This window comes from Vombatus ursinus, unplaced genomic scaffold (genome assembly GCF_900497805.2).
Source record: "Vombatus ursinus unplaced genomic scaffold, bare-nosed wombat genome assembly UNPS02014863.1, whole genome shotgun sequence".
In the NCBI taxonomy this organism is placed as follows: Eukaryota; Metazoa; Chordata; class Mammalia; order Diprotodontia; family Vombatidae; genus Vombatus; species Vombatus ursinus.
In genome coordinates this window covers 17,847,602-17,872,339 of record NW_020954641.1, presented here as the reverse complement: position 1 = coordinate 17,872,339, position 24,738 = coordinate 17,847,602, and the positions used below count along the sequence as shown (strand labels likewise).

The following is a 24,738-nucleotide window of genomic DNA, read 5'->3' as shown; positions in this document are numbered from 1 at the left end:
GGCGCACGCGCACAGCTCTGTGACGTTCGGGCGGAAACGAGTTTTTTCACCGGAGTGACCATCTTGGTACTGGCAGCGCTGTAAGTGAAAGAACTAATATTCTGAAGTGATCTAGGAGGGAAATTTGCACAAAAGGAACAAATAAGGGAAATATTAGGAAAAGGAATGTCTGAGAGATGGGAAAGTCAAGCGAAATTCATTACGCTTTCAGATAATCAGTTGAAATCAGAATCGATCAAAAATCATTGTTTGAAATGCGCTTGCGCACATCCCATCCGCGCCCTTAGCGCCAGAAGCTATTCCGGAAATGGCGATTACTTGCCCTCCTATTGGCTGAGTTCCTCAAACGTCGAACCTTGCGTGCTTGCCCACCTAATTGGTTGGCTGGAGAGCTATATGCGCATGCTCCGAAATGCTTCCTACAAGGATTGGTGCAGTAGAAAGAGCCGACGTTCCAATTGGCTTCTCTTGAGAAGGGAGGGGACCGTGCAGAGCTTTTCGAATTCAATTGAAAGGGTTGCGGTTGCTGGGATCTCTGGTGTTTCTGGAGGCTACGTGTGGTCGTTGACATGGCCTTCCCCAAGGCCCCGCTTAAACGCTTCAATGACCCTTCTGGTGAGTATAGAGGAGAGCCTGAGAAATCTTCCAGTGGGGAAGCTTCTAATGACTAATTTGGAGTCGGAGGCCAGGGGTGTTTCTCTTTTTCTCATGACCCAGATCTGCCGCCTTCTTTCATCAGAATCTAAGCCTGGGGAGGTAGTGATGAGAAGTGGGTGGTGAAAGTGGGACCCAGAGGCCCTGACTTTCTTCTAGGTTTATACTACTTGGTAAGAGTTTATTAAGCGAGAACAAGTAGAGAGTTATTCTTAGCTTTCAATGTGTACCAGCGGTTGTGAGGCTTGGGTATTAAAATTAACTATACTTTTCTTCTTGTCTCTCAAAGTCATTTTCCACGTCCGAGTTTCAGTTTATTCATGTGTAGCCAGAGATTCTTGACTCTGTGTGTGTATGTGTATGTATATGTGTATACATATACATATACATGCATGTGCATGATGCACTCCTTTGGCACTCTGATGAAGCCTATGGACCCCTTCCCAGAATAATGTTTTTAAATATATGAATTAAAATATGTAGTGTTACAAAGGAAACAAATTGAAATATAGATATCAATTTCCCCCAATATTTAAACATTTTTGTTTATAATTTTGAATTCCAAATTCTATTTCCCTCCCCTCCTCCCTGCTGAGACAGTAAGCAATCAGATGTAGGTTACACATGTGCAGTTATGTAAAGCATTTCCATATTAGTCATTTTGTATAAAAAGACTCCAATAAAAGAAAAAAAATGAAAGAAAGTGAAAAATATCGTGTGTCAGTCTATATTCAATCAACATCAGTTCTTTCTTCCGAGGTAGTGTGCTTCATCCCTTTGGGATTGTCTTGGATCATTGTATTGCTGAAAATAGCTGTCATTTACAATTCTTCATTGAACAATATTGCTGTTACTGTCTACTGTAGTTTCCTGGTTCTTTTCACTTCACAATGTATCAGTTCATGTAAGTCCAGGTTTTTCTGAAATCATTCTGCTTGTCATTTCTTATAGCACATTAATATTCCATTACAATCATATACCACAGCTTGTTTAGCCATTCCCCAGTTGATAGGTATCCCTTTGATTTCCAATTCTTAGCCACCACAGAAATAGCTGCTATAAATATTTTTATACAAATAGGTCCTTTTCTCTTTTTGTGGATGTCTTTGGGATATAGACGTAGCAGTGGTATTGCTGGATCAATGGGTATGCATAATTTTATAAAAACAATTTTACAAAAACCACTGGATCTCAGGTTAAGAACTGGGCTAGTCTATCTTTAAAGATTACTTTGATCTTGTAAATCTAGCAACACCTTGCTGTGTCTATAGGAATCTGAAAGGTTACTCCAAAGAAGGATTTGATTTGTTCTTAATGTTTATGAGTGTGGAATTTTGAGACGTAAATTTCAGCGGGAAGTAAAGAGAAAAAAAAAGTCAGAGCTTGCCCAAAGTGGAATGTTTCAAGAAGTAGGCCTTGAAACTAGGTGGCAAAGTGTTTAGAGTTGGTATTAGTTTAGAGTCAGGAAGTCCTTCAAATAGCTGCTCAGCCACTTACTAGCTATATGACCCTAGGCAAATCACTTAACCTCTTTCTGCCTCAGTTTCTTCATCTTTAAAATAGGACTAATAATAGCACCAACATCAGAGGGTTGTTGTAAAGATAAAATCAGATAATGTAAAGAGTTTTGCAAACCCTAAACTGCTGTTTCAGTTTCCTGGTGTGTTGTGGCAGGCACCATCTCAAAGAATTCAGAGTCAGACCACCTCTAATCCAAGTATATGCATTTATTGAGGATTGACACCCCTCAGAAGCAGGCTAGGTTGAGAGAACTTCAGACAAAGCAAGATGTATCTTTATAGGATAAAGATGCAATTACATAACAGAAATAATGAATATTTACAGGAGGGAGTTGTTAAGGAATTAGGCAATAGGGAAGGTTTGTTTCTGGGTTCAGTGGCCGGATATCCTGGTCATGCTGCCCTCTGATTGGCCAGTCCTTATCTTGGGCTAAATAGATGATGTGATTGTGGTTGATTACAAGAACACACCTGTTCAAATATGTGAATTGGATCTAGAGGCAATGGCTGTATTGAGTCTGGGGGCCTATGGTGTGGTTAAAGCCAGATTGTATGGTTAAATCAGGACATGCCTGCTGTTCTGTGGGGCCCATAAGGAAGTTAGAATATTGGGGCTAGGGGCAGCTTTAGGTACCATTATTATAGATGGGTACTTCCTCACTGAAGGTCTTTAAGCAGAGGCTGGAAGATCATTTGTCAGGGGTGTTATAAATATATTTATATATTACAAATATTATAAATATAAAAGATTCCTTTTCAGGTATAAAGTGTAGTGGATGACCTTTGAAGTCCCTTCCAACTCTGAGATCTTAGGGATTCTCTGATGTTCTCACAAACTGCCTTTTTTCAACTCTTCCTTAGAGAGGATTGTAGTTTTTCCCTTTGCTTGTCATCTCACTAAATGAAGATAACCTCAGTGTGAAAAAAATCACTTAATATAAGATGCATATTTTATTTGTTTATATTTAATGACTTTTCCTTAATAGATCTGTCTGAGGAAGTGTTGTTTTTCTTATAGCTATGATTCTTATGTTAGAGATGCCTGAGGCCCAAAGGACTATGTGAGCTTACTGGTGTCACATTTCTTTTGGTTTAAGTCTTCATCTACCAACTCCCTCACTTGTAAGCATATTTGCCACGAACTAAAACCGACAGCTATGGGTCTTTTGCAACAAGAAAATTTTAGTAATCTGAAGTCCCACAGCAAGTATTCTCTAATGTATTCCATAAAGGTGTTTCTGTTTCAAGGAGGACTTGTGTTCCTCAGTCTTGAATAAAATAATTCTCTGTTTTTCTCAGTACCAACAAACAGCTGGTATTTTTTTTTTACACGAAGGGAAACAAGTGAGCAGCTTCATTTACAAATGCCATTTTTGCTACAAATCATCTATTCATTTTCCATATCTTATCCTATAAATATGATGAATAAATAAAACATGGATGTTTGATTTTTGTTATTTCTAGGCTGTGCACCATCTCCAGGAGCTTATGACATCAAAACTTCAGAAATACCAAAAGGACCTGTATCATTTGAGAAATCACAACGATTTAGACGTGGTCAGGGTAATAATACCTTCCAAAATGAAAGGGACAAGTTACATACTTTCATGCATTTTTTTCGTATTTTCCAATCTTTCTCAGTTGTTAATGGGTTTTTTTCCCCCCTTCTAAAATTATTTTGTATTTGCTTATCTGTGTACAAGTTGTTTTTCTTTTAGTAGAATTTAAAGTCTTTGAGGATGGCAGATGTTGCCTTTTTGCATTTGCATCCCCAGTCCCTAGGTGGAATAATAACCTAAAGTTTTAAAATTTGGAAACTATTTATATTTTAGAGAGATGTCCGAGTATGTCTGAAAACTAGACATTGAAGCTGCAGGCAGTTCTTATGTACAAAATTGAGTGAATTATGAAGGCTTAGAGTGCTCTGTGTTTGACATATTTTATGAATGTAATTAAGTACTAAAACTAGCCTGTAGTCTAACCAGCATATGAATGCAGATGAAATGATTTTACCTTCTCATAGTCGCCCTTTTCCCTGACTCTTTCATTCCTAAAAGATTTAGTCAGGATACAATTAGGAAATATAAATAAGAAGAAAAGATAAAATTTTGACTAATGATTTTGAATTTTTATTCTGGATCAAAAAGATTAAATTAGGCTGCTACTTTGTATTTACATCTTAAATCTAGTATAAATACATAATATTTAAAATATTTAGAATCCCCTACTGTTAAGAAATGCATTACCTCTATTTACATTTAAACTTTAATTTTTACGGCAGCTTCTATGGAAAATCAACAAGGTCTTAACAATAACAAAGATAGGCTTACATCCACAACTTCGAAAAATCTGAAACCTTTGAGATTAAAGGTAAGAAACTTTATATGATAGATATAAACCAAATAAATAATGAAAGATTATCATTGACTGACTGAAGTAGCCTGTGAATGCATGATTAAATTCAAGAAAACAGTGAGAAATCTATTCCAGTATCTTTCTTTTTCTTTCTTTCTTTTTTTTTTTGGTAAAGGCATTTTGTAAGTTCATAAAATGATTTTCTGTTTAAGGCCATCACTACAAGTTCTGTTCTAGCTCAGGTCACATGTATGTTGTTAAAATGTACTTATTAATTCCAAATGGTCTCAGTCTTCAGTTGTTTCCATGAACTGATTGAGATTTCACAATTCTTGTTGTTGCTTTAAAATTTGTGGGGTGGTGGGAACAATATTTGTATTCTAACACTATAGTTATTAGTGCCTGTGTGTGTTTGGATCTATGTACACATATGTGTATCTGATATGGGGAGGAGGAATAGGTGATATGTCCGTAGAAGGAACAGGATCTAGTTTAAAGCATATCGTGAAAGTCTAATCTTCTGTTTATCACTAATGAGGTGTAAGGAATAGATGATGCTTAATGGAACTTCTGTAGTTATTTGTATATGCAAGATGTTGAGCTCTTATTGAAGAACACAGTATGACAGTGGAAAGAGTGCTGGACTTTGAGTCATTTTCAGATCCTGCCTCATCGACTTGGTATTGATGGTTGTGGGGATGGCAGCCCTCTTCTTTCAAGATTGCTCCTGGGGAAGATGATTATAGGGTTAAGCTGGAAGAAGAACTGGTAGCCTGGGGGATATGGCAATTCTAGGGCATTTGGTGTGAACGCCTTCCACCATTTCCATGGAAGTCTTAAGGGAAGTGGAGGTGGTTTGGCCCACCTGCCATATAATGCCCCCTTATAATCCTCAGCATGTCTTGCTGCTTCATTTAGGTTAGCTTCTCTGTCCTTGTGGTAGCATTTGATGGTAGCCTCCTTTCTATGGATGTTGCTCCTTTGGATTATAGGAACATTGATACAAAAGGCTACAGCGTATAAAAACTAATTTAAAGAATCTCTAGTTCCTGGAATATATTTTGTAAAAGCAAAGAAAGTGTTGATCAATATTTCAGACTGAACCTACTACTTGACTAAAGACTAGTATTTACCATCTTAATGCAAATACTACTAAGAGCTGTAATAGGTTAAGGTTCCAGTGCCTTAAGGAGTGTCTTTTGTAAAATTTAAAAGGTTATTGGTAATAGAGAAAGCAAGTCTTGATACCTTTTTTTCCATTTCTGGACAGGTAACCTAGGAACAATTATGATTGGGTAAAATATTAGGAATCAATGTTGTCTTTTACCTTAATTTAGAGTAGAAAAAAGGACCTTTGGTTCATGCTTGAGTTGTTTTACATTCTGTTCTTGTCCTTCTATAGATTGACCTTAATTTAGTCTTTTTGGATACTAAAGTTCAAATTTATTGTTTCTTGATATAATTTTTTTTATTTAATGGCAGATTCTATCTCATTCTCAAAATGTGTTACCACCCTGAGTTTTCTAATTAGGAACATCCTTTATTCATAGGGTTCTACTTGGTTCCTTCTACTTTATGTTAGTCTTGATTTTAGAAAACAGATTTCAATCCCTCTGCACCAAAAGTTTAAAACCCTGAATTTTCCTATAGAAATCCACTTGTAGGCTCTCTAGGTATAGGAGAATGTTCACCTCCAGCACAAACTTGTTCTTTGAATACTCTTCTGGCTCTCATTTATTGTCTTTCTTTCAGTGTCATCCTCAAATATCCTGAGAAATACTTTGCTTAATTGGGGTTCTCACCAAATTGCACTGTTGCTTCTCACTATTTTGTGAAGTGATATTGCCCATTATGTTCTAACTTCTGATTTTACAATGAATTATTTTTCATCTCCATTCAGATTTATATTTTTATTTAAACATTTATATTATGTTGATTTTTGATTTTACAAGTCAGTGATCTGATCAATTCAAGTTGATTCAGGAATGATTCGTAATAGTAATGAGTCTTTTCCTGTATGTGAAAATCAATGTCATTACTTTGTGTTATTTGTTACTCACAATGTCCAGTGCAATCTATTTTTCCCCCACATTCATTCTGTATTCCTGAACCATATTTTCCAGTGCATTGGTTTTTTTTTTTTTGGCCATAGACCTTTGCATTGAAGACACCCATTATCAAGTATATATTGATCGAATTTGTTATTTGTTGAAATCTTCTACCTCTTCATACTTTGTAAAACATGTAGCCACATAAACTGCAACTGTTTTCATGGTAGTATTTTTATAAATATTTATCATGATCACTTAAATGCAAGATAACCAAATGCACATGAAATTATGTTTGGACATCTGATGAAACCAACTCTACCAACTTCTTTACTTGCCACTCCAAGGTGAATCTGTGAACCATCCTTTCATTTAGCTGCAACTGTATCTTCTGGTTTCACTTACGGCAAAAAAGTCAAGATTGAGAGGATTCCATTCCTCCAGGAATGTATCTATTCACTGATTATTGCACATAAATCTTACATTTAGAATACCAACAGCTAAACTGTTATGAAAAGTCTCCAAACAGTATAATTCTTAGCTTCTCAGTCTTCTATTCATCCCCTGGCACTGCTGAAATTAAAAGGGGCAGCGCAGGACTTAAGGTCACTTTGAAGTTTTCTTTTTTTTCTTGGGCTGGCAGCACGGAACTAAAGGTCATTTTGAAGTTTTCTTTTTTTCTTGGGTTGTGATGACCAAAGAATTCATTACCTGGCCAGCCTCCTGGTGATCGAGCTGTAGTGCTACTCCTCAGAATGCAGGCACAGGCTGTCACTGACATCCTCTGCAAAGTCCTGTGAAAGCTTGTGCTTCTATAGCTTTGCTGACACAACTTTGAAGAACCCAGGTTTACCTCTGTCATGGTGGAGCACAATGAGTTCTATAGGTACAAAATAAGTCTGTAAAGTCAATTTCTCAAAGATTTTTAGCTTCATAAATTATGCTTACTATTTATTGTATCTTTTGATATTTTAATAGACAGAATCTCAAAGGTATATTAAAGAGGTGAAAAAGCTGAAGATGCAGGAGAAAGAGGTAAGAAAAATGTTTTCAGTACTTTAAATGTAAAACAAAGCCTATTTTAAAAATAGATTTTTATTAATATCTTTTGCTTTTTACATTGCCTGGATTTCCTCCTATATTCTTTCCCTTCCCATTCCAGAAGAAGACTGGAAAGGAGTGTATGGAGAGGGCAGGGTGGAAACAAGTTATGAAGGGCTTTGAATACCAAATAAAGGATTTTATCTTTGATCCTGGAGGAGCCATTGGAGTTTATTGGGGAGTGGGGGGAGGGAGAAGATGAGAAGAGAGACCTGGTCAGAAATGCACTTTAGGAAGATCACTTTGACATCTGAGTAGAGGATAGAGTTGGGTACAGAGAGACTTGTGTTAGGGGAACATCAGGCTATTGCAATAGGCCAGGCATGAGGTGATGAAGACCTGCACCAGGGTGGTAGCAGTGTCAGAGGAAAGAAGGGAGTGTTTTAGAAAGATGTTACAAAGGTAAAATCAGCAGGTTTTGACAATAGTGTCTATGAGGCAGGTGAGAGAGAGAGTGAGGAATAGAGGATGACACCTGGGTTGTGAGCCTGGGTGATTGGGTGGATGGTGGTATCCTCAACAGTCATAGGGAAATTGAGAAGAGTGGAGGACTTGAGGGAGAAAGTTAACAACTTCATTTTTGTACATGCTGAGTGTCTATGGGATATCCAGTTTAGATATCCAGTAGGCAGTTGGAAGTGTGAGACTGAAGGTCAGCACAAGAGGTTAGGGCTGGATAAGTAGACTTATGAATCAGCAGGAGAGAGAGAGAGAGAGATGGTAATTGAATCCAAGTGAAAAAAGCCCATGACAGAACTCTTTGGATCACTTAAGATTAGTGGGCATCACCTGGATGAAAATCTAACAAAGGAAACTGAGGAGTGGTCAGATAGGTAGAAGGAAAACCAGGAAAGAGTGTCACAAACACCTACAAGAAAATATCAAGGAGAAGAGGGTGATTGAAGCTACAAAGAGGTCAAGAAGGTTGAAGACTGGGAAAAGACCATTAGATTTGACAGTTAAGAGATCATCGGTAATTTTGGAGAGAGCAGTTTTAGTTGAATTATGAGGTCAGAAGCCAAACTGCATATAGAATTAAGGAGAGAGTGAGAGGGAAGGAGGTAGAGGTACCTACTATAGATAACCTTCGCAAGGAATTCAGCCACAAAAGGGAAGAGAGATATGAGGTAATAGTGGGAGGAGTGGTTCAAATAAGGTTTTTTTTTGAGGATAGGGGAGACACGAAGATGTTTATAGGTAGTAGGGAAGTAGCTAGTAGATAGGGAGAGATTGAAGATTAGGGAGAGAGTGGGAATGATAGAGTGGGCAATCTATTGGAGAATATGGAATGGAGCATCATGTAGAAGTCTTTGCCTGAACAAGAAGGACTGCATCACATTAGACAGGGTTTATAACTGGAAAGGGCTTCTGTATTGTATAAGATATAGGGACTGTTTGTTTCTTTATATCTCTAGCTATTAACACAATATCTTTTCCGTAATAACTACTGAGGGGGCAGCTAGGTGGCGCAGTGGATAGAGCACCGGCCCTGAAGTCAGGAGGACTTAAGTTCAAATCTGGTCTCAGACCAAACACTTGACCCTTACTAGCAGTGTGACCTTGGGCAAGTCACTTACCCCAACTGCCTATGCAAAAAAAAAACCTACATAATAGCTACTCAGTAAATGTTTATGATGTAGCTATTGTTTCAGTGACTACTGATAAAATACCATATATACTTAAGAAGTTGACATCAATGACAGTCCTAAAGTTAAAGAAAATAATTTTCATGAGATGCATTGATTCAAAAATACTTTTGTGGGCTATTAGGTGTTTGAAAGCTTTATGGTTGAACTGTAGAATAACAGCATAGCAATTATTAGTGTGAGAGCTTTTTGTATGATCTTATATGTAAGAATATTTTTTAAGGACATTGGAGAAGGTAGTGTCGTATAATAAAAAATAAAACCCTGAATTAGACACTGGAACTCCTGAGTTCCAATTCCGTTTGAGCTACTAAATATCTGTATGACCTTGAAGTTATTTCTGTTCTGGTAGTATTTACTTAAAATTATCTCTTAAGATCCCTTCCAGCCATAACAGTCTACGTACATAAATATGTGGGTATTGAAACTGCTTAATTGCATCCAGAAGTGAGACCTTGAATTCTGATAAATTCTCCTGTAAGATTACTTTAATTGTTAAGTCCTATTGGGGGGAAAAATGTTGATTCCAATTTGTTCAAATTGCTGAAAATAACTTTGTAATAGGTAAGACATATCTAAAAAGAAAATATGTGTGGGAAGTTAGTACTAGTTGATTGAAATAGGTAGAATTTAGATTATATTGGTATATGAAATTCAGTTTATGTACACTGTATATATGGAACTTATTTTTCAGTCATTTGATTCTAGATACGTACCCTAGTGCAAGAACGTGCAATACAGGATAAACATCTTCAAGATTTGGAAGCAGAGTTTGAGAAGATGGAAGCAAAGCTAAACATAGCAGTCAGAGAGAAAACATCTCTCTCAGCAAATATTGCATCTTTAGAGAAGCAGCTTATTGAATTAACTAGAGCTAATGAACTACTAAAAGCAAAGGTATTTAGGCCTTACATTTAAGTTCAAATTTTTTTTTTGTCTGTCAGCAATTTTAGTTGCAAAATCTTAGTTACTAAGGTTAGTCAAGTATAAAAACTGCTCTAGTAGTATTCACTTTTCTTAATTTTATTTGTTTAAAAAATAGAGATTTTAAATAATTTTATTGGATATTTGCATTAGCTTAGGAATATCCATGCTTTACAAATGAAAAATGTATTTATGTACCTTGGAAGATTTGGGTTTTATAAATGTTAGAAATTTTTTTTTTTTAATGGTTACACTGGCACTTGTATTGTAACCTGTAAGACACATTGTGGCAACCATTATTCAGTAGTTCCTTCCTCTAAAACTCACTTCCCCCAACTTAAATAAGGATGACTATGAAGACTGTAAGGATTTCGGATCAAAACATAACTGGTCTGTTTGTTGAGCAGCTGCTATGTGAAAAACATTCCTAGGTAGGCAATGTGCTTTGAAATTAATACACATGCAGAATTTTAGAGTTTCATGATGAATTTTTAGCATTATAATTTATATCTTAATTTTGTTTTTTTTCTTTTTAAGTAGGTAATGCTGTTTATTTCTTAAGCGTGCATAAATAATTATATGATAATTTTAATTTATATAGCACTTTAAGGTTTACAGATTGTTTTTCATATGTTAATTCATTAGGTCCTCACAATAACTCTGTCAGTTAAGTGCTATAATTATCTTCATTTTACATGTAAGGAAACTGAGACACATCGATGTTAAGTGATTGGCCCAGGGTTATACAGTTAATAAGTGTCTGAGGCAGGATGTGAACTGAGGTCTTCTGGACTTCAGGTCTCCCACTCTATTCATTGTCACCTATCTACCTCACTATCATAATAGTTCCTTGCTTAATGTATGCATACATTTTTACTTCAAACAGTTTTGTTCTGGGATATATCAGTCTTTTTTGGTCAGTGTCCCAGGTGCCTTTCTTCAGCTTGGGAGACCTTCCCAGGAGAGAGTAGCATGGTAGTCAGGTAACTTCCTTCATTCCCTGGCTGTTCTTAAACTTAAGGGAAATTTAAAAGCAACACCTCCTGGAGCAGAGAGACACTGATAAGTACAACCTCCTTATTTTACAGATGAGGAAACTAAGGCCCAAAGTGCCTAAATGAATGGTCCAACTTCACCAGACTGGTTAGGGACAGAGCTGGATGGTGGACCCAGGTCTACATCTTTAGTTCCTTTCTACTTTACAAGACTTTGACAAAAAATTACATTTCTTCCCTCTCCTTTTCTCCTTCTGAGTGTGTTACTAATTAAAGTATTTATTCCCTCTTCTTACTGTGAAATTTTAAAAATATTTTTCTTTTTAAAAAGTTACTGATTGATTTTTTTTCCCCTTCTGCTACTGATTCCACATGGGCCAATGTGCGAAAAGAAGGAGAATTACCTATTTATGACTTCAAGAGACAATTATAGTTACAGGGATCATATGCAATCACTGAGTAGGTTTGATACCAAAAAGCAATTTAAGGAGTTTACTTAACTGATTTCTGAAAAGCTTCATTCATGTTTTAATAATTTTGAAAACTGTTGACACAGTCAATAAATCCTTTCCTATGAAAATGCTTATAGATAGAAGGTAAAGATTTGGATTAGAGCTCTCTTCTGTTTGGATTTATAAGTAAAATATTTATATCCCAGGTTTGTATAACATAATCTCTGATTAGCTGGAACCAAGCAAAAGCCATCTACAAGAAAGTCACTTTAGTTTGTCTACATGTCTTAGAATCCTTATTTTCTATATTAGGATTTGCAAATTAGAAGTTGGATTTTAGGTGCCCTAAGAGGGTTATTGTACCTATAAAGAAGAATTCTGAGAATTTCCTAAAATCATCTTTTATTGAATAATCTAAATACAACTTCACTAAACCTTGATTCAGGTTGGCTTTTCTTGTTACATACATGTTTAGAGCTGAAGTGGGTATTTTGAATCGATTATGATTTAAGGAGGCAAATAGGTCTGCTTTGGATTTTAAAAGGAAGAATCCATAACACAGGGTTAGCTATTGCCTAAGCAGCCTCTAAACAACATATTGACATGTTTAGTAGTACATGTGACAAACTAAAGAAAGGATGAGACAGTCTATGTAGTCAGTAATGGAGTATTGTCAACTGTTTTGACATTTGTAACATCAGCTTACTTGTCCCTATTGCAGTATATTGGAGAAATATCAACCCTGACCGTAGTTAGGTGAACAAGAAACTGCCATGTAATATTTAATAATTATTTGTAGCTAAAATACTTCTGAATTTTAAATTGTTTTTAGTTTTCTGAAGATGGTAACCAGAAGAAAATGAGTCATTTAAGCTTAGAGTTAATGAAACTGAAGAATAAGATTGAAGCAAAGAAGAAGGTGAGCATTGTCTTCAGGTTTGTCCTGTTAAGACCATAAGAGCTTTTTCCTATCACAAACTGTTATTTTATTGTTTAGAATGTTGTTCATAAACAAGAAGGGATGGAAATCAAACTACAAATGGCACAAAAGAACCTTCGTGATTCTCAAGGAAACTTGGCACAACTTGAGGAAAAACTGTAAGTTGATAAAACAGAATCTAAAGGCTTTGTCTCAAATGGTTGGATAATGTGCCTGTCTAGCAATCAGCAAAATTAATTTAAATGAAAGCCTCCATTGGACTGTTTTTCACTATTTCTCTAAATGTTGACGGGACTGTTGTCAGTATTTCCCAGACTCACTACTTTCCACTGGAATACTTTTCCACTCTATTGATTTGTAAACTTATAGATGGAATGGTTTCACTAATGTTAAGATCTATCTAGAAAGTTCTGATTTTTCTGGAGCCATGTTTGATGACCTTATGAATAGCAGTTCTGACCCTTATAGCTGCATAACTTCCTTAGAGGTTTTGAATTCTTCTAGAAGTGTTTAAACTGTTCAAAAGGTTATTCATTGGAGATCATAGCCTGACAATTTATGTAATTTTAGAAAATCTTTAATTTAAAGCAAAACTTTACCTTGGCCATAATTTTTATTCAGACTGTATTAAAATAGTGTGTATCCCACTATTTTTTGTAGTGTTACTACAGAAAAAGAAACGATTGAAGAAAAATTAGAAATAGAAAATCTCTTGGAATATATTACAGAAGTCAGGTAATGTGAATGTCTTCTCAAGTGTTTCTTATTTGGGAAAATATGAAACATAACATCTAATGAGACTTATATTTCTTCTAAATTTGTTTTAATGAAGCTCTACATCAGATCAAGTGGAGAAATATAAATTGGATATTGTCCAATTGGAAGAGACTTTGAATCAGAAGAATCAAGAGATTTTGATCCTTAAGCAGTCTCTGGATGAAAACGTGGATGTATTATCTAAAAAAATTAAAGACCTGAACAATAGATGTCAGATTCTTGAAAAGCAAAAAGGTACAATTACTTATTCACAGAAATGATAATTTAAAATTATCCAAAAAAAAAAAGAAAGGAAGGAAGGAAAAAAATAGTACATAAAGCTGCAATACTACATAAAATAACTACATAATGCTGAATGATCAATGAAGTAAAATAAAAAAATACAATGAAGTAAAATCTTACAGGTTCTTTTTTGAAATCTTTAAGCCTCTAATAATGTTAATTTTCTGGTGGTAATAATAACATAAATGGCTTGAATGTGATTCATTAAAACTGCTTAAAAACATAATTCTTGATTTTCTGATGGGTGATAAGTAAAAAACTAGATTTTTAGTCTATTAATTATAGCATTTTTCAAGCCCATGAAATGTTATAATTATTCTTATATATATAAGTATATATATAATATATACACATGCATACTATATATACTCATACTATATATAACTATATAACATTACTACAATGTAGTAATGTATTACTAATTGAATTTAACTTTTTCTAACTTTGGTAATTTATTCTTGGCATTAATATCTGTAGGGGGACCCCTTTCAGTATTTTAAAGAGGTTTTTTTAAAAAAAAACTTCCTGTTAAGAATTTTAATGTATAATATGATAATTGTCAATATTAAGTAATTTTTTTCCAGGGAATTTTTTCCCAGAACATTTTGTCATTCTAATTAATACTAGAGTTGCATTTCTTTTCAATCATTGAATTATTCAGACTTTTTTACTTCTCCCCCATTTAGTCTGAACCAGTAAAAATTTACTATGATAATTGTTTCTGAAGACAAATGAATGTATAATGTAGTTCATGAAGAAACAGGTCAGATAATTCGGATATTTAAAGCAGTTGAATTTTTAAAAAACAAACACAAATATATTTAAACAGTAAAGAGAGATCAATGGACTATTAATGTGAGACTGTATTCGTTCAAGTATAATGCTTTATATAGTTATAATGTTTTAGAGATGTCTTTTTGTAGGGGAATTTGTCATGCAAGACAAAGAACGGGAACAAAATCTCAGTGCTGAGATACTAAGCTTGAAAGAAAGATTAACTCTAGAAAAACAAGAAAATGAAAAGCTGGAACAAAGGCAGACAGAAACTGATTTACGTCTGCAACAAGAGCAGGTAAGCACTTACTTGTTCTCCAAGATGAAGGAATATTGCTGAATTAATTCTTAATGTGTTTATGTTGCTTGATTCTACCTTGATATGCATCTCTCAGTTTTGGTTTACTAATATATAAGAATAATTTGAGATGATGTTGTTTGGTCATAGGAATTATCTTCTAGCCTTAATCAGAAGCTTTGTCTATTTCAAGAAGAGTTAATTAATGAGAAAAATCTTTTTCAAGAAGAATTAAAAGAAGCATTGAGTGAGTTAGATAAATTACAACAAAAGGATGAGCAGGCTAAAAGACTGGTGAAGCAGCTGGAACAAGAGAATATATCCAGAGCTAGAGAGCTCCAACTCTTAGAAGAAAAGCTTAAAGGGTTTGTAGAGTCTTTAGTTTAATTTTAAAGTTGATAAAAATAAAATAAATATTAATTCTATGTCTTGATTCTTTTGCTTTACAAATTTTAACTGTGATCTCTTGAGAAAGAGGCAAGTTCTAAGGTTATTTGGTTTCTTGAATAATTTGTATAGAAAGAACACAGGCCTGAGAGTTGGAATACCTGAGCTCTAGTCCCATTTCTGCTGCCATCTAGCCTAGGCATCTCAAATCACTTGACCTAACTGGGCTGAAGTTTCTCCCTCTGTAAAATGAGAAGCTTGGACTAACTGATTTCTAAGGTGTCTTCTGGTTCTATAAGTATCAAATTGATGGGAGGATCAGGTGATAGGTTCTCAATTCTATTTTTAATTTCTTTGTTTTCTTACATTTTTCGAACACATTTTGTAATTGAAATTTCTTCTACTGTAATTTTATTTTAGCTCTGCCTAGTTTGCCAAATGATTTTTGGTTAAATAGCGAGTACATTTTCGAACCTAAAAACTTTATCTTTTTTGTATTGTCCATTCATAGTATTTTAAGAAGTATGTGAAACTTTTTCAAAACGCAGATTTTTAAAAGTTTTTCATTTTATTCTTTGTTTTATAGCGATCTTTTTTCTTAAGTCCTTGAGTAATAACAATGTCTAGGAAGAATTACTCATATAATGACGCCAAATAACCTTGTAATAGTTTGAGAGAAACTTTTTCAGTGACATATCTTTAAGCCAAGTGTTTCTTTTTTGTCACTCTCAGTCTCCTGCATAATTTAGCCCTAATGATTGTTCTTGAGTGTCTCTGTTTGGCAAAAAAATGTAATTTTTTACCTCTCCCCCACTCCCTCCCAGGAAACAGGATGAAATTGAGAAAAACAATGAAGCACACAATCAGACCTCTCTGCACTGGCAGGAAAAGTACAACAATACGTTGCAAAATCTTAAAGAAGTCATCACTGAATTTGAAAGGTATATTGTCCACCACCTAGTTCCTAAGTTGCACCTTATAGAAAACCTTATGGAAACATAGTGGTGAAAGATGAACACTGGAGGAGTGACATCCCAACTAATATAATCTTTAGGACATTTGAATTTTTAGTTGTCTCAGCGTACAATTATTTTACAATCCTTCCCCTTCTCTATCCTATGTGCATTAAATAGGTTTTGAACTATGGAAGTTGGTGAGATAATAGCTTGTCATTGTACAATGGTTAAAAGGATTACCTTGGTTTTTTTGTTTGTTTGTTTGTTTTTTGTTGGTAAAGCCATAAAGGATCAGTGACTGAAGAAATGGTGGATCTTAGGTATGAGAATTCATCACTACGGAAAAAGGCTTTTGAGGCAGAAAAAACAGTTGAGCTTGTTCGGCAGCAAATGTTAGAGGTTCAGCACGCTAAAAATAAAAAGGATGAAGAATATGCAAGGTAGGACCACCTACACACTTAATTACCATAGTGAGGAAATGCTAAGTACCATACTTATATAAGCCTTATTACATTTTATTAGTATTTCAAGACAGCTATAATATCATTGATGCTGTTCACCTATTTGGATTGTAACTCCTTCTTGTCTTATTAGATGGCTTCAATAATTTGCATGATGAACCCAGAACTCTACTAGAATAGTAGAATCCACATTTCTCTCTCTTCATAAGAGAGGCATTAGGCAAGATTTAATTAGGGACTTTTGTTATAAATCAGTTAATTCAGGCAGTGTATTGCTATACATGCTATTTGGTAGGTATAAGATTTTATTTTGCTTTCATGAATTTTAACATTCAATTTTTATAGTAATTAAAATGAAAGTTAAAATCATGGATATGCAACTTTCAGTTTCACATGAAGGACTAGAAAATTTACTTGATTTTATATCTGCCTGAAATCTAAGGATGCTTGTAGACGTGCAGAGTAAATTGGCACTTAAAGAAGAAGAAATAAAAGAAGCAACAGCTTCTTCTCTAGAACAGATATCTGATTTACAGAACAAACTCAAGCAACAAAGTGAAGACTTTAACAGACAACTTGAGATGGAAGAAACAAGGTAATACCTTACAACACTTCTATTTCTCAAATTACAACTATGTTACTTATTGTTATTTAGTCTTTTTTCCCTTCATTTAGCAAAACTGGAGAAATGAATATGGAATTAACACAAGAAGTGGAAAAATGGCATTTCCTTTATGAAGAACTTTATAACAAAACAAAGCCTTTTCAGGTTTGTCCACTATAAATTTAAACAGTTACTTTTGATTGTCTTAGAAATATTTAATGCCAGTTACTTATAACTGTGACCTGAGCTCTCCTGAAGAAGATTCTATACCTGTCATAATGTGAAGTCTGTTCTCTAATGTAACTTCTTATTAAAAGAAGTGTACATGATACTGTCATGCTTAAATCTTTTAAATTAGTCTTGCTAATTTTTTTATTTTAAAAAAATTGGTTTAGTTTCTGTTTGTCACTTAAAGTATTTGTTTTGTCCTGAGGATAGAGAAAACTCAACATAAAAGAATTCAGTAACTGTGCTCATATTTTTAGCATTATCACGATATAAGACATGCTAGAATAATATGTTAAAATTTAATTTCTAAGGTTTAGCTGAATATGTATGCATGTGAACTTGAAAATTCTGACCTTTAAATTTTTGTCTGTAAATCTTTTTTAGGAACAATTGGATGCATTTGAAGCAGAAAAGAGAGCTTTATTGACTGAACATGGTACAACGCAGGAAGAACTGAATAAACTGAGTGAATCATATGCTAAGTTATTGGGGCATCAGAATCAAAAGCAAAAAATTAGACATGTCATGAAATTAAAGGAAGAAAATAACCAGCTCAAATTGGTTTGTAAATTTAACATTTCATTCTTGCTTTCATTCACAAGATTAATAAGACTCTCCCACATAGTTGGATTAGTAGATTCATTCCCCAATTTTTGAAAACAGAATTACAAAAATTTAAGTGGAATCACAGAATATTAGAATTGGAAGTAATTTCATAGGCAATGTCCATGTCATAAATCCCTACTTCACAGTGTTCCATCATGGTCATGCAGCTTATATGTAAATACCTCTGCAGATCATCCCATTTTTGACAGTTCCAATTGTTAGGAACTTTTCAGTTTAGTTAAAATCTGCTTCAGAGTAACTCACTGCTTTTAGTTTTGCTCTCTGGGTCCAAACTAATATTTCATCCACATAATAATTCTTTAGATGTTTGAAGGGTGCTAAAGTTCCCTTCTATCACCTCCACCCCTCACATCTCTCAGATTTTTTCTTCTCCAGGTTAAATCTCCCCAGTTCATTCCATGAACTTTTTTAGCATGATTTCCTTTTCCTTCTCCTCTTCCTCCTCTTCTTACTGTACTCTAGCTTCTCACTGTCCTTTCTAAAATATGGTATCCCACACTGAAAAAAAGTACTCCAGGAATAGCCTGTCTGACCAGATCGCAATATAGAAAGAATGTAATCTCCTTCACATCAGACATTGGCTCTGTTAATGCAGCCTAAGATTTCATTAGGTTTGTAGGTTCATCGTCAAACTATTGACATATTGAGTATGATGTCCACCAGAACCTCTAAGTGTTTTTCATGGAGACTTATTTCTTGATATTACACCACAGCCTTTCCTTGTGCAGACTTTTTTTTTTTTAAAGCTCAGATGCAGAAATTTTACATACATTTTTATGACCTTTCATCTTGTTGGCTGCAGCTTACCATTCCTGCCTTTTAACATTTTTGTATTCCAATTCTTTCATCTGGTTTATTAGCTACCCCTCTTAAAGTGTTGTGTCATTTTCAGATGTGATAAAAATACTATCCATGCTTTTACCCAAGTCACTGTCAAAAATTTAGAACAGAACAGGGTCCAAAACAACTGTGTAGCATTTTATTTCAGATTAATGTCTATCCAATAATAGATAGATCCATCCTGTCAGACAGTCTTATACCCTTCTAAATGTATTATTATTCAGCCTACATCTTTCCAATTTGTCTACAAGGATGTCATGAGACATTGGATTTCCGAAAGACATTTAGCATCTATACTTGAAAGAAAGGGAATGTAGTAGAAAGAACATTGGACATAATGTTGGAAGACCTGGGTTTAAATCCCAGCTTTGATACTTTTTACCTGTGCATCTACTATTAAGTCACTAAACCCTTAGAATCTTAATTTCCTCTTCACTAAAATGAAGGAATTGTGTTATATCAATAAGGACCCTTCCAGCTTGAAATTTTATGAAGTGTGTGTGTGTGTGTGTTCATATTTTTCCCATGGTGGCCCTCTTATCCAAAAAGGAAATAAGGTTAGTCTCAATGACTGTTCCTGATCACCTTCTTCTAACTACTCACAATAGTTTTAAATAATCTGTTTTAGTATTTTACCGAAAATTGAATTCATCCTTGCCACCATATAAGATGCAAGTATCTGTTTTCTCCATTTTTTAAGTTGGGATATTTTTCCATTTCCATTCTCTTATCTCAGTCCTCAGAAATCACCAGCAGTGGTATAGCTATGACACCAGCAAAGTTTTTGAGTACTCCCTGACATAGTTTATCCAGCCAGGTCTTTGATCTAACCTCAGTGGGAGCACAGTGAGGAAGTTCTTCACTTCACTTGACTTGGATTTCAATTTACTTTTTAACTATTTTGTTCTATTGGAAAACATTTTCATTAGCAAAATAAACAAATGCAGGGATCATATCCTGAAATGTTCAGTGTTTCAAATTACCATGATATTTTTAGGATGGAAGAACTTTATCTAACTATATGAGGGAACACTAGGCAAAATTGTCATAAATATTTCTATTTGCCTTTAATGTGAATTATATGATAACTGGCGAGTGGAGTAAGAAAAACATTTCTATCCTGAGATTAACTCCTTTTAGGATCGTTGGATTTAGATTTGCAAGAGGTCTTAGAGATCATTTTGCCCACACCATTTTTTCCCCTTTTCATTTTATAGTTGAGAAAATTAAAGTGAGGGTAAGTGACTTACTCAAGGTCTTACTAGTAAGTCAGCAGAGTCAAGGCTCAAACTCAGGTAGGACTCCAAATATTTAAGTGACCATCTTGAAAATCATCTGTCTCAATTTAGTTACAGATATGCCAAAAGAAAAATAAAGATTATTCCAGATTAATTTATAATTTATCATTAGTCTTAAATATTTTGAATGCAACAATAACTTGAAATCTGTTTTTAATACATCCTTTAAAACTAGGGTTCTTAACTTTTTTGTATGTATCATGGACCCCTTTGGCAGTCTAGTGAAACTTTTGGACTCCTTCTCAGAATGTTTTTAAATAATTGAAGGAATGTTAATTTCTAGCTAGAGTGAAAATTTGTATTTTCATTAAAATTTATTTTAGTGAAAATAAGAGGTAAATGTTTTCCCTGTCTACGTTCACAGATACCTTAGAATCTTTCTGTCTCAGGTTAAGAACCTATGCTTGGGAAACTTTGTACGTTATTGGCAAGTGACATTTATAGTACATCTTTATTGGAAAATAAAAATTACTGGTTGTTTGCTTTTTCTTTATTTAGGAGGTTTCTAAACTCCGTTCTCAGCTGGCTAAGGAAAAACAAGCTGGGAAAAGGCTTCAGGAACAAGTGAATGAAGCAAAAGGTTTCAAGAGGTTTGATCCTTCTAAAGCTTTTCAGCACGAGAGTAAAGAAAATTGTACTCCCAAAGTGCCTTTGAAAGAAGGTAAGAAAAGGTCAGTTTTGCCTGGCTTAACTCAGAAGTAGTGCCTGCTGAATAAAAAGGATGCTCTTTTTTGTGGGCATAAGCCTGCCAGAAAGAATTTTATGAGTTAAATCATTATAGCTATTGCTACTTAGAGAGAAAGGTCCAAAAATGGGCAGAACTTCCCCTTGCCTTTGAAAGATTCTCTAACATAAGCTTTTGGGGAGTTATCATTTATGATATTCTCAAACAATAAACAAAATACCACAGTCAAGATTAAGAAAGGGTTCAGAGTTTAGGTAACAGTCTCAGAATGATAGTTAACTTTTTAAAATGGCCTTGCACCCTATAGAATCATTATCCTAAAATTATTTTAGTTCTTCTTCAAGTAGTCCCTCCAAGGATCCTCCTTTGCACTTTCTAAAAGGAGAACTCGAGGATATGTTTATTTAATAAAGTAGTCAAAGACTTAATTTGATCATTCCCCAATTGGGCATTGAGAGTGAAGGAACTGCTCCCAGGTGGATCAAAAGTCTCTTTGCCCTTGTGTGGCCATCTCCCAAATTTGGTCATCAGAGAGAACAGAGTTCTTCCATGAACCTCTACTCATTTTCCTCAAAGTTTAGTGCAGAGCATTGTTTTGGAATAGATTATACAGAATGGCTAATGATTGTTTCTCAGATGACAATAATGACTTCAGTATAAAGTATTGTCCTAATATTATTTTGTAAGCTGAAACTTAAAAGAGGGAAGCGAGGCGGGGTGGGGTCATTTCCTTATGTTGTCACACTCCATATGTATGGAGAGAGATTCAAAAAGTTCCTTTTTATTCTGAATAAAGGTGAGGTTTTTCAGTATTGTTAATCCAGTTTTTTTTTGTATACTTATCAGTGAAAAGTATTCTGTAGGGAATGCTTTGCATTCCAGTTGACTTAGAGAAGAAAGGAGGCATATTGAGAATGCTTTACAGATTCATTGATTTAGAAAACAGACAAAATTCTAGCAAGCCCTAGGAATAATATACTTTGTTAATTAGTTATAAAGACTGAGAAACTAATTATAATAATTACAGTATAAATCCATACTTTTTGTATGCTAATATATTTGCTAATGATTCTTCTAGGTAACAGAAAATGCTACTGAGATCCTATGGAGTTTCTGGAATCATGAGACAAGACATCACAGATAATCTATAAGGACTATTTATAATTTATTGGTTTTTGGAATACTCTCAAATTCTGAGATTTTAATGATGCTGATAATTTAAAAATTCACCTCTCTTTAGCTGTATGAAAAGTATACAGTATTCCATTGACCTCGACTCTTCACATCCAGAGATAATGTCCCATTTTAGTTTTCTTTAACCTTTCCATTTCTGTTTCCATTCATACTTTCACTACTGTAGTGTAGTAGCCTATATAGCTGATTTCCATGCTTCAGTTCTCTTTTTCCTCTTTCAATTTTTTCTGTATACTTCCATCCGATTAGTCTTCCTTTAAAAAAATTATTGGTATTATATATTCTCCCAGCAAAATCTGCTGCATTGTTATTGCACTTTTGTTAGCAGCCAAAAAGAAAAAAAAAAGAGAGACAAAAATTAAAGTACTCAACTTACTATCTTGCGTGATCACGTTTAGATTGAAATACTAAATTAGGGCTACTCATTGCAACATTTTGAATAAAGGCTCGGTATGAGTTTGAGGAATATTAAAATAAGGAGACTTAGTCATTTTCACCTATCCCTTTCAATTCCTACATTTGCAGCAAATGCATCTCCAAATGAGTGATTATTTGATAATCTAATATCCTTTCCAAAGAGGAGGATGAACGAAAAAGTCCATTCAAAAAGTTTACCCATCCAAAAGTGACTTATTAGAGGATATTCTTTCTAGCTGTCTAGAGACTGGTGATATGTGCTGTGGTCATCCAGTTCTGTGTTCAAATTGAAATGATGGCATAGCAGTTCTTATGTAAAGTGCCACATTTTTCCCTTTTGTATGAGAAAAGTCCCATCTCTGATGTGTGTTAAAGATGCTTTCTCCTTGGAGGAGGGTGGAGGGTAGGGGAAGGTCATCCAGAATTGATTGGGAGCAAGGTATTATCTATTATCTTCCAGATCTATGCTTTGGGATCTTTGGGTGCAGTAATTGAGAAACATGAGGACAGAGGATTGGCATGCTTCCTCATTTCCTCAAGGTTGGCTAACAAGATGTGGACAGTTTTATCTAATATTCCAGTGGTTATAGGGTCATTTTGGCCCCAGATAGATGTTCCTCTATAAAGCTGTAATTAAAAAAAACTTCTAGGGCAAGTTTCAAGCTTGAAAGCCAAAGAAGGCAAGAAGCAATTAAAACTACTTAGATGTTCTAGGTATTAGTCAAATAATATATGTATACCTTTTCCTAGGGAGTTCTGCCCTGAATGTTTGTCCAGTGCTAGAAGGAAGAGTTTCCAATAAGAATCTGAGGCCTCAGATAAAGATACTTTTTTCCCTTGGGTTTCACATATGAATGTTAACTCAGGTTCTAAAAGAAATAGAAGAATAAACTTTAATACACTAGGATTTTAATTGGGAGGGGGGTGCATAGCAGGAGGGGAAGAAGCCTTTATTTATTTAGCTATGTATAAAGGTATGCATATTTCTTTCTAGCAAGAAATATCTATTTGCATTTCCCTTAGGAATGATGGCACTTGGAGTACTTCTAAATATATATATATATATAAAACTTAATGTACATCTGTATAACAAATGTCATGGAAACTACAAATCAGACCATTTAATTGGATTGTCACAGAATGTTAATGACTGCAATTAATTGATTCCAAATTATTTAATGTTTCTCACTCTATAACTTTATTTTCCTTTTCCCTTTTTATGCATTTTAATCTATGCTTCTGTGAAATAAATTTTTTTATGAAAGTCATTGAAAAAAAGGGATAACAAATATGATTAACAAAATTGATCTCTTTTGTATATCTTCTGTTTCTCTGCCATGCAAAACTGCCACTATATAATGCTTAGTCATGGGTGGCCTTGGATGTATTTAACTTAGATTTATGGATAAAATAAAAATTCACAAGGATTCTATGACTTTTCCCCATTTTAGTTACCTGCCATCCTCAGTTTTGAGACTACAACACTTTGTATTTTGAATTGATACTATGTGGATAGGTGACTTAACTGGCATTTAAATTATAGTGAGTTCTTTCTGAATTAAGAGCTGGTAAATATTTCTTTGGATTAGAAATTTTGGGGAAATGTGACAAAACTTGTCAGGAATAAATGTTTGACATTTTGATTTAAAAACAAAAATGAAAACAGTCCTAAGTTGCATGGGCTCATAAGTGGTAGGCTCATAAGAAAAATGTCAGTGTAAATATTAGACATTCAAAGCTCTTCACAAATATGAAGTCAACCTACAGTTAATTGGGAAATAGTTTGCAAATAAAAATACCTCTTTGGAAATTGGGGAATTCAGAGTATTAAAAAAAATTAGAGAATCCTTTCTCATTGAGTATACTTAGATTGCTGAGCACTTATTCTTAAAGAACATTTTAATTCTAGCTAGCAGTGGGAATACCAAGAAATATGACATCCTCATTCCTTTACCATTTCTTCTTAAACTGAGAATAAAGACATATCCAATGAGTTTCAATCTGGTATAGTAGAAAGATCAGTGGAAAGGAAACAAGTTCAAATTTGATTCTGACACAGAGATGTGTGACCCTCTGTATGTATCACTTAACCCCTGTGCCTGTTTTCCCATCTGTAAACTAGGGATAATATTTGCATTGCCTCCCAGACTGGTGAGGATAGTAAGCCAATACATTCTAGGTAAATGTGAGCTATTGAACTCCATTGTCCTTGTCTCCAAAAAGCATACTCAGAAAAAGATTTCTGCCACTAGATGGTCCCATTGGAGACTTTTTT

The 24,738-nt window shown here is 34.5% G+C and overlaps 1 protein-coding gene across 2 annotated transcripts; it reads left to right on the top strand.

Moving 5' to 3' along the window:
* Positions 1 to 35: 35 nt before the first annotated feature.
* Positions 36 to 23,670, top strand: HMMR (hyaluronan mediated motility receptor). 2 transcript variants are annotated; one of them, XM_027841717.1, is made up of 18 exons: positions 36 to 80; positions 3,639 to 3,737; positions 4,456 to 4,544; positions 7,556 to 7,612; positions 10,033 to 10,221; positions 12,528 to 12,614; positions 12,693 to 12,793; positions 13,296 to 13,370; positions 13,468 to 13,646; positions 14,618 to 14,766; positions 14,917 to 15,131; positions 15,978 to 16,094; positions 16,391 to 16,549; positions 17,013 to 17,165; positions 17,246 to 17,339; positions 17,787 to 17,963; positions 20,666 to 20,828; positions 21,931 to 23,670. In XM_027841717.1, exons 3-18 carry the CDS (start codon positions 4,461 to 4,463, stop codon positions 21,948 to 21,950), a joined length of 2,019 nt encoding a protein of 672 aa, XP_027697518.1. In that variant the 5' UTR covers positions 36 to 80; positions 3,639 to 3,737; positions 4,456 to 4,460; the 3' UTR covers positions 21,951 to 23,670. The 2 variants fall into 2 exon arrangements, with proteins under 2 accessions (XP_027697518.1, XP_027697517.1); XM_027841716.1 differs by lacking the exon at positions 36 to 80 and adding an exon at positions 96 to 615.
* Positions 23,671 to 24,738: the final 1,068 nt, after the last annotated feature.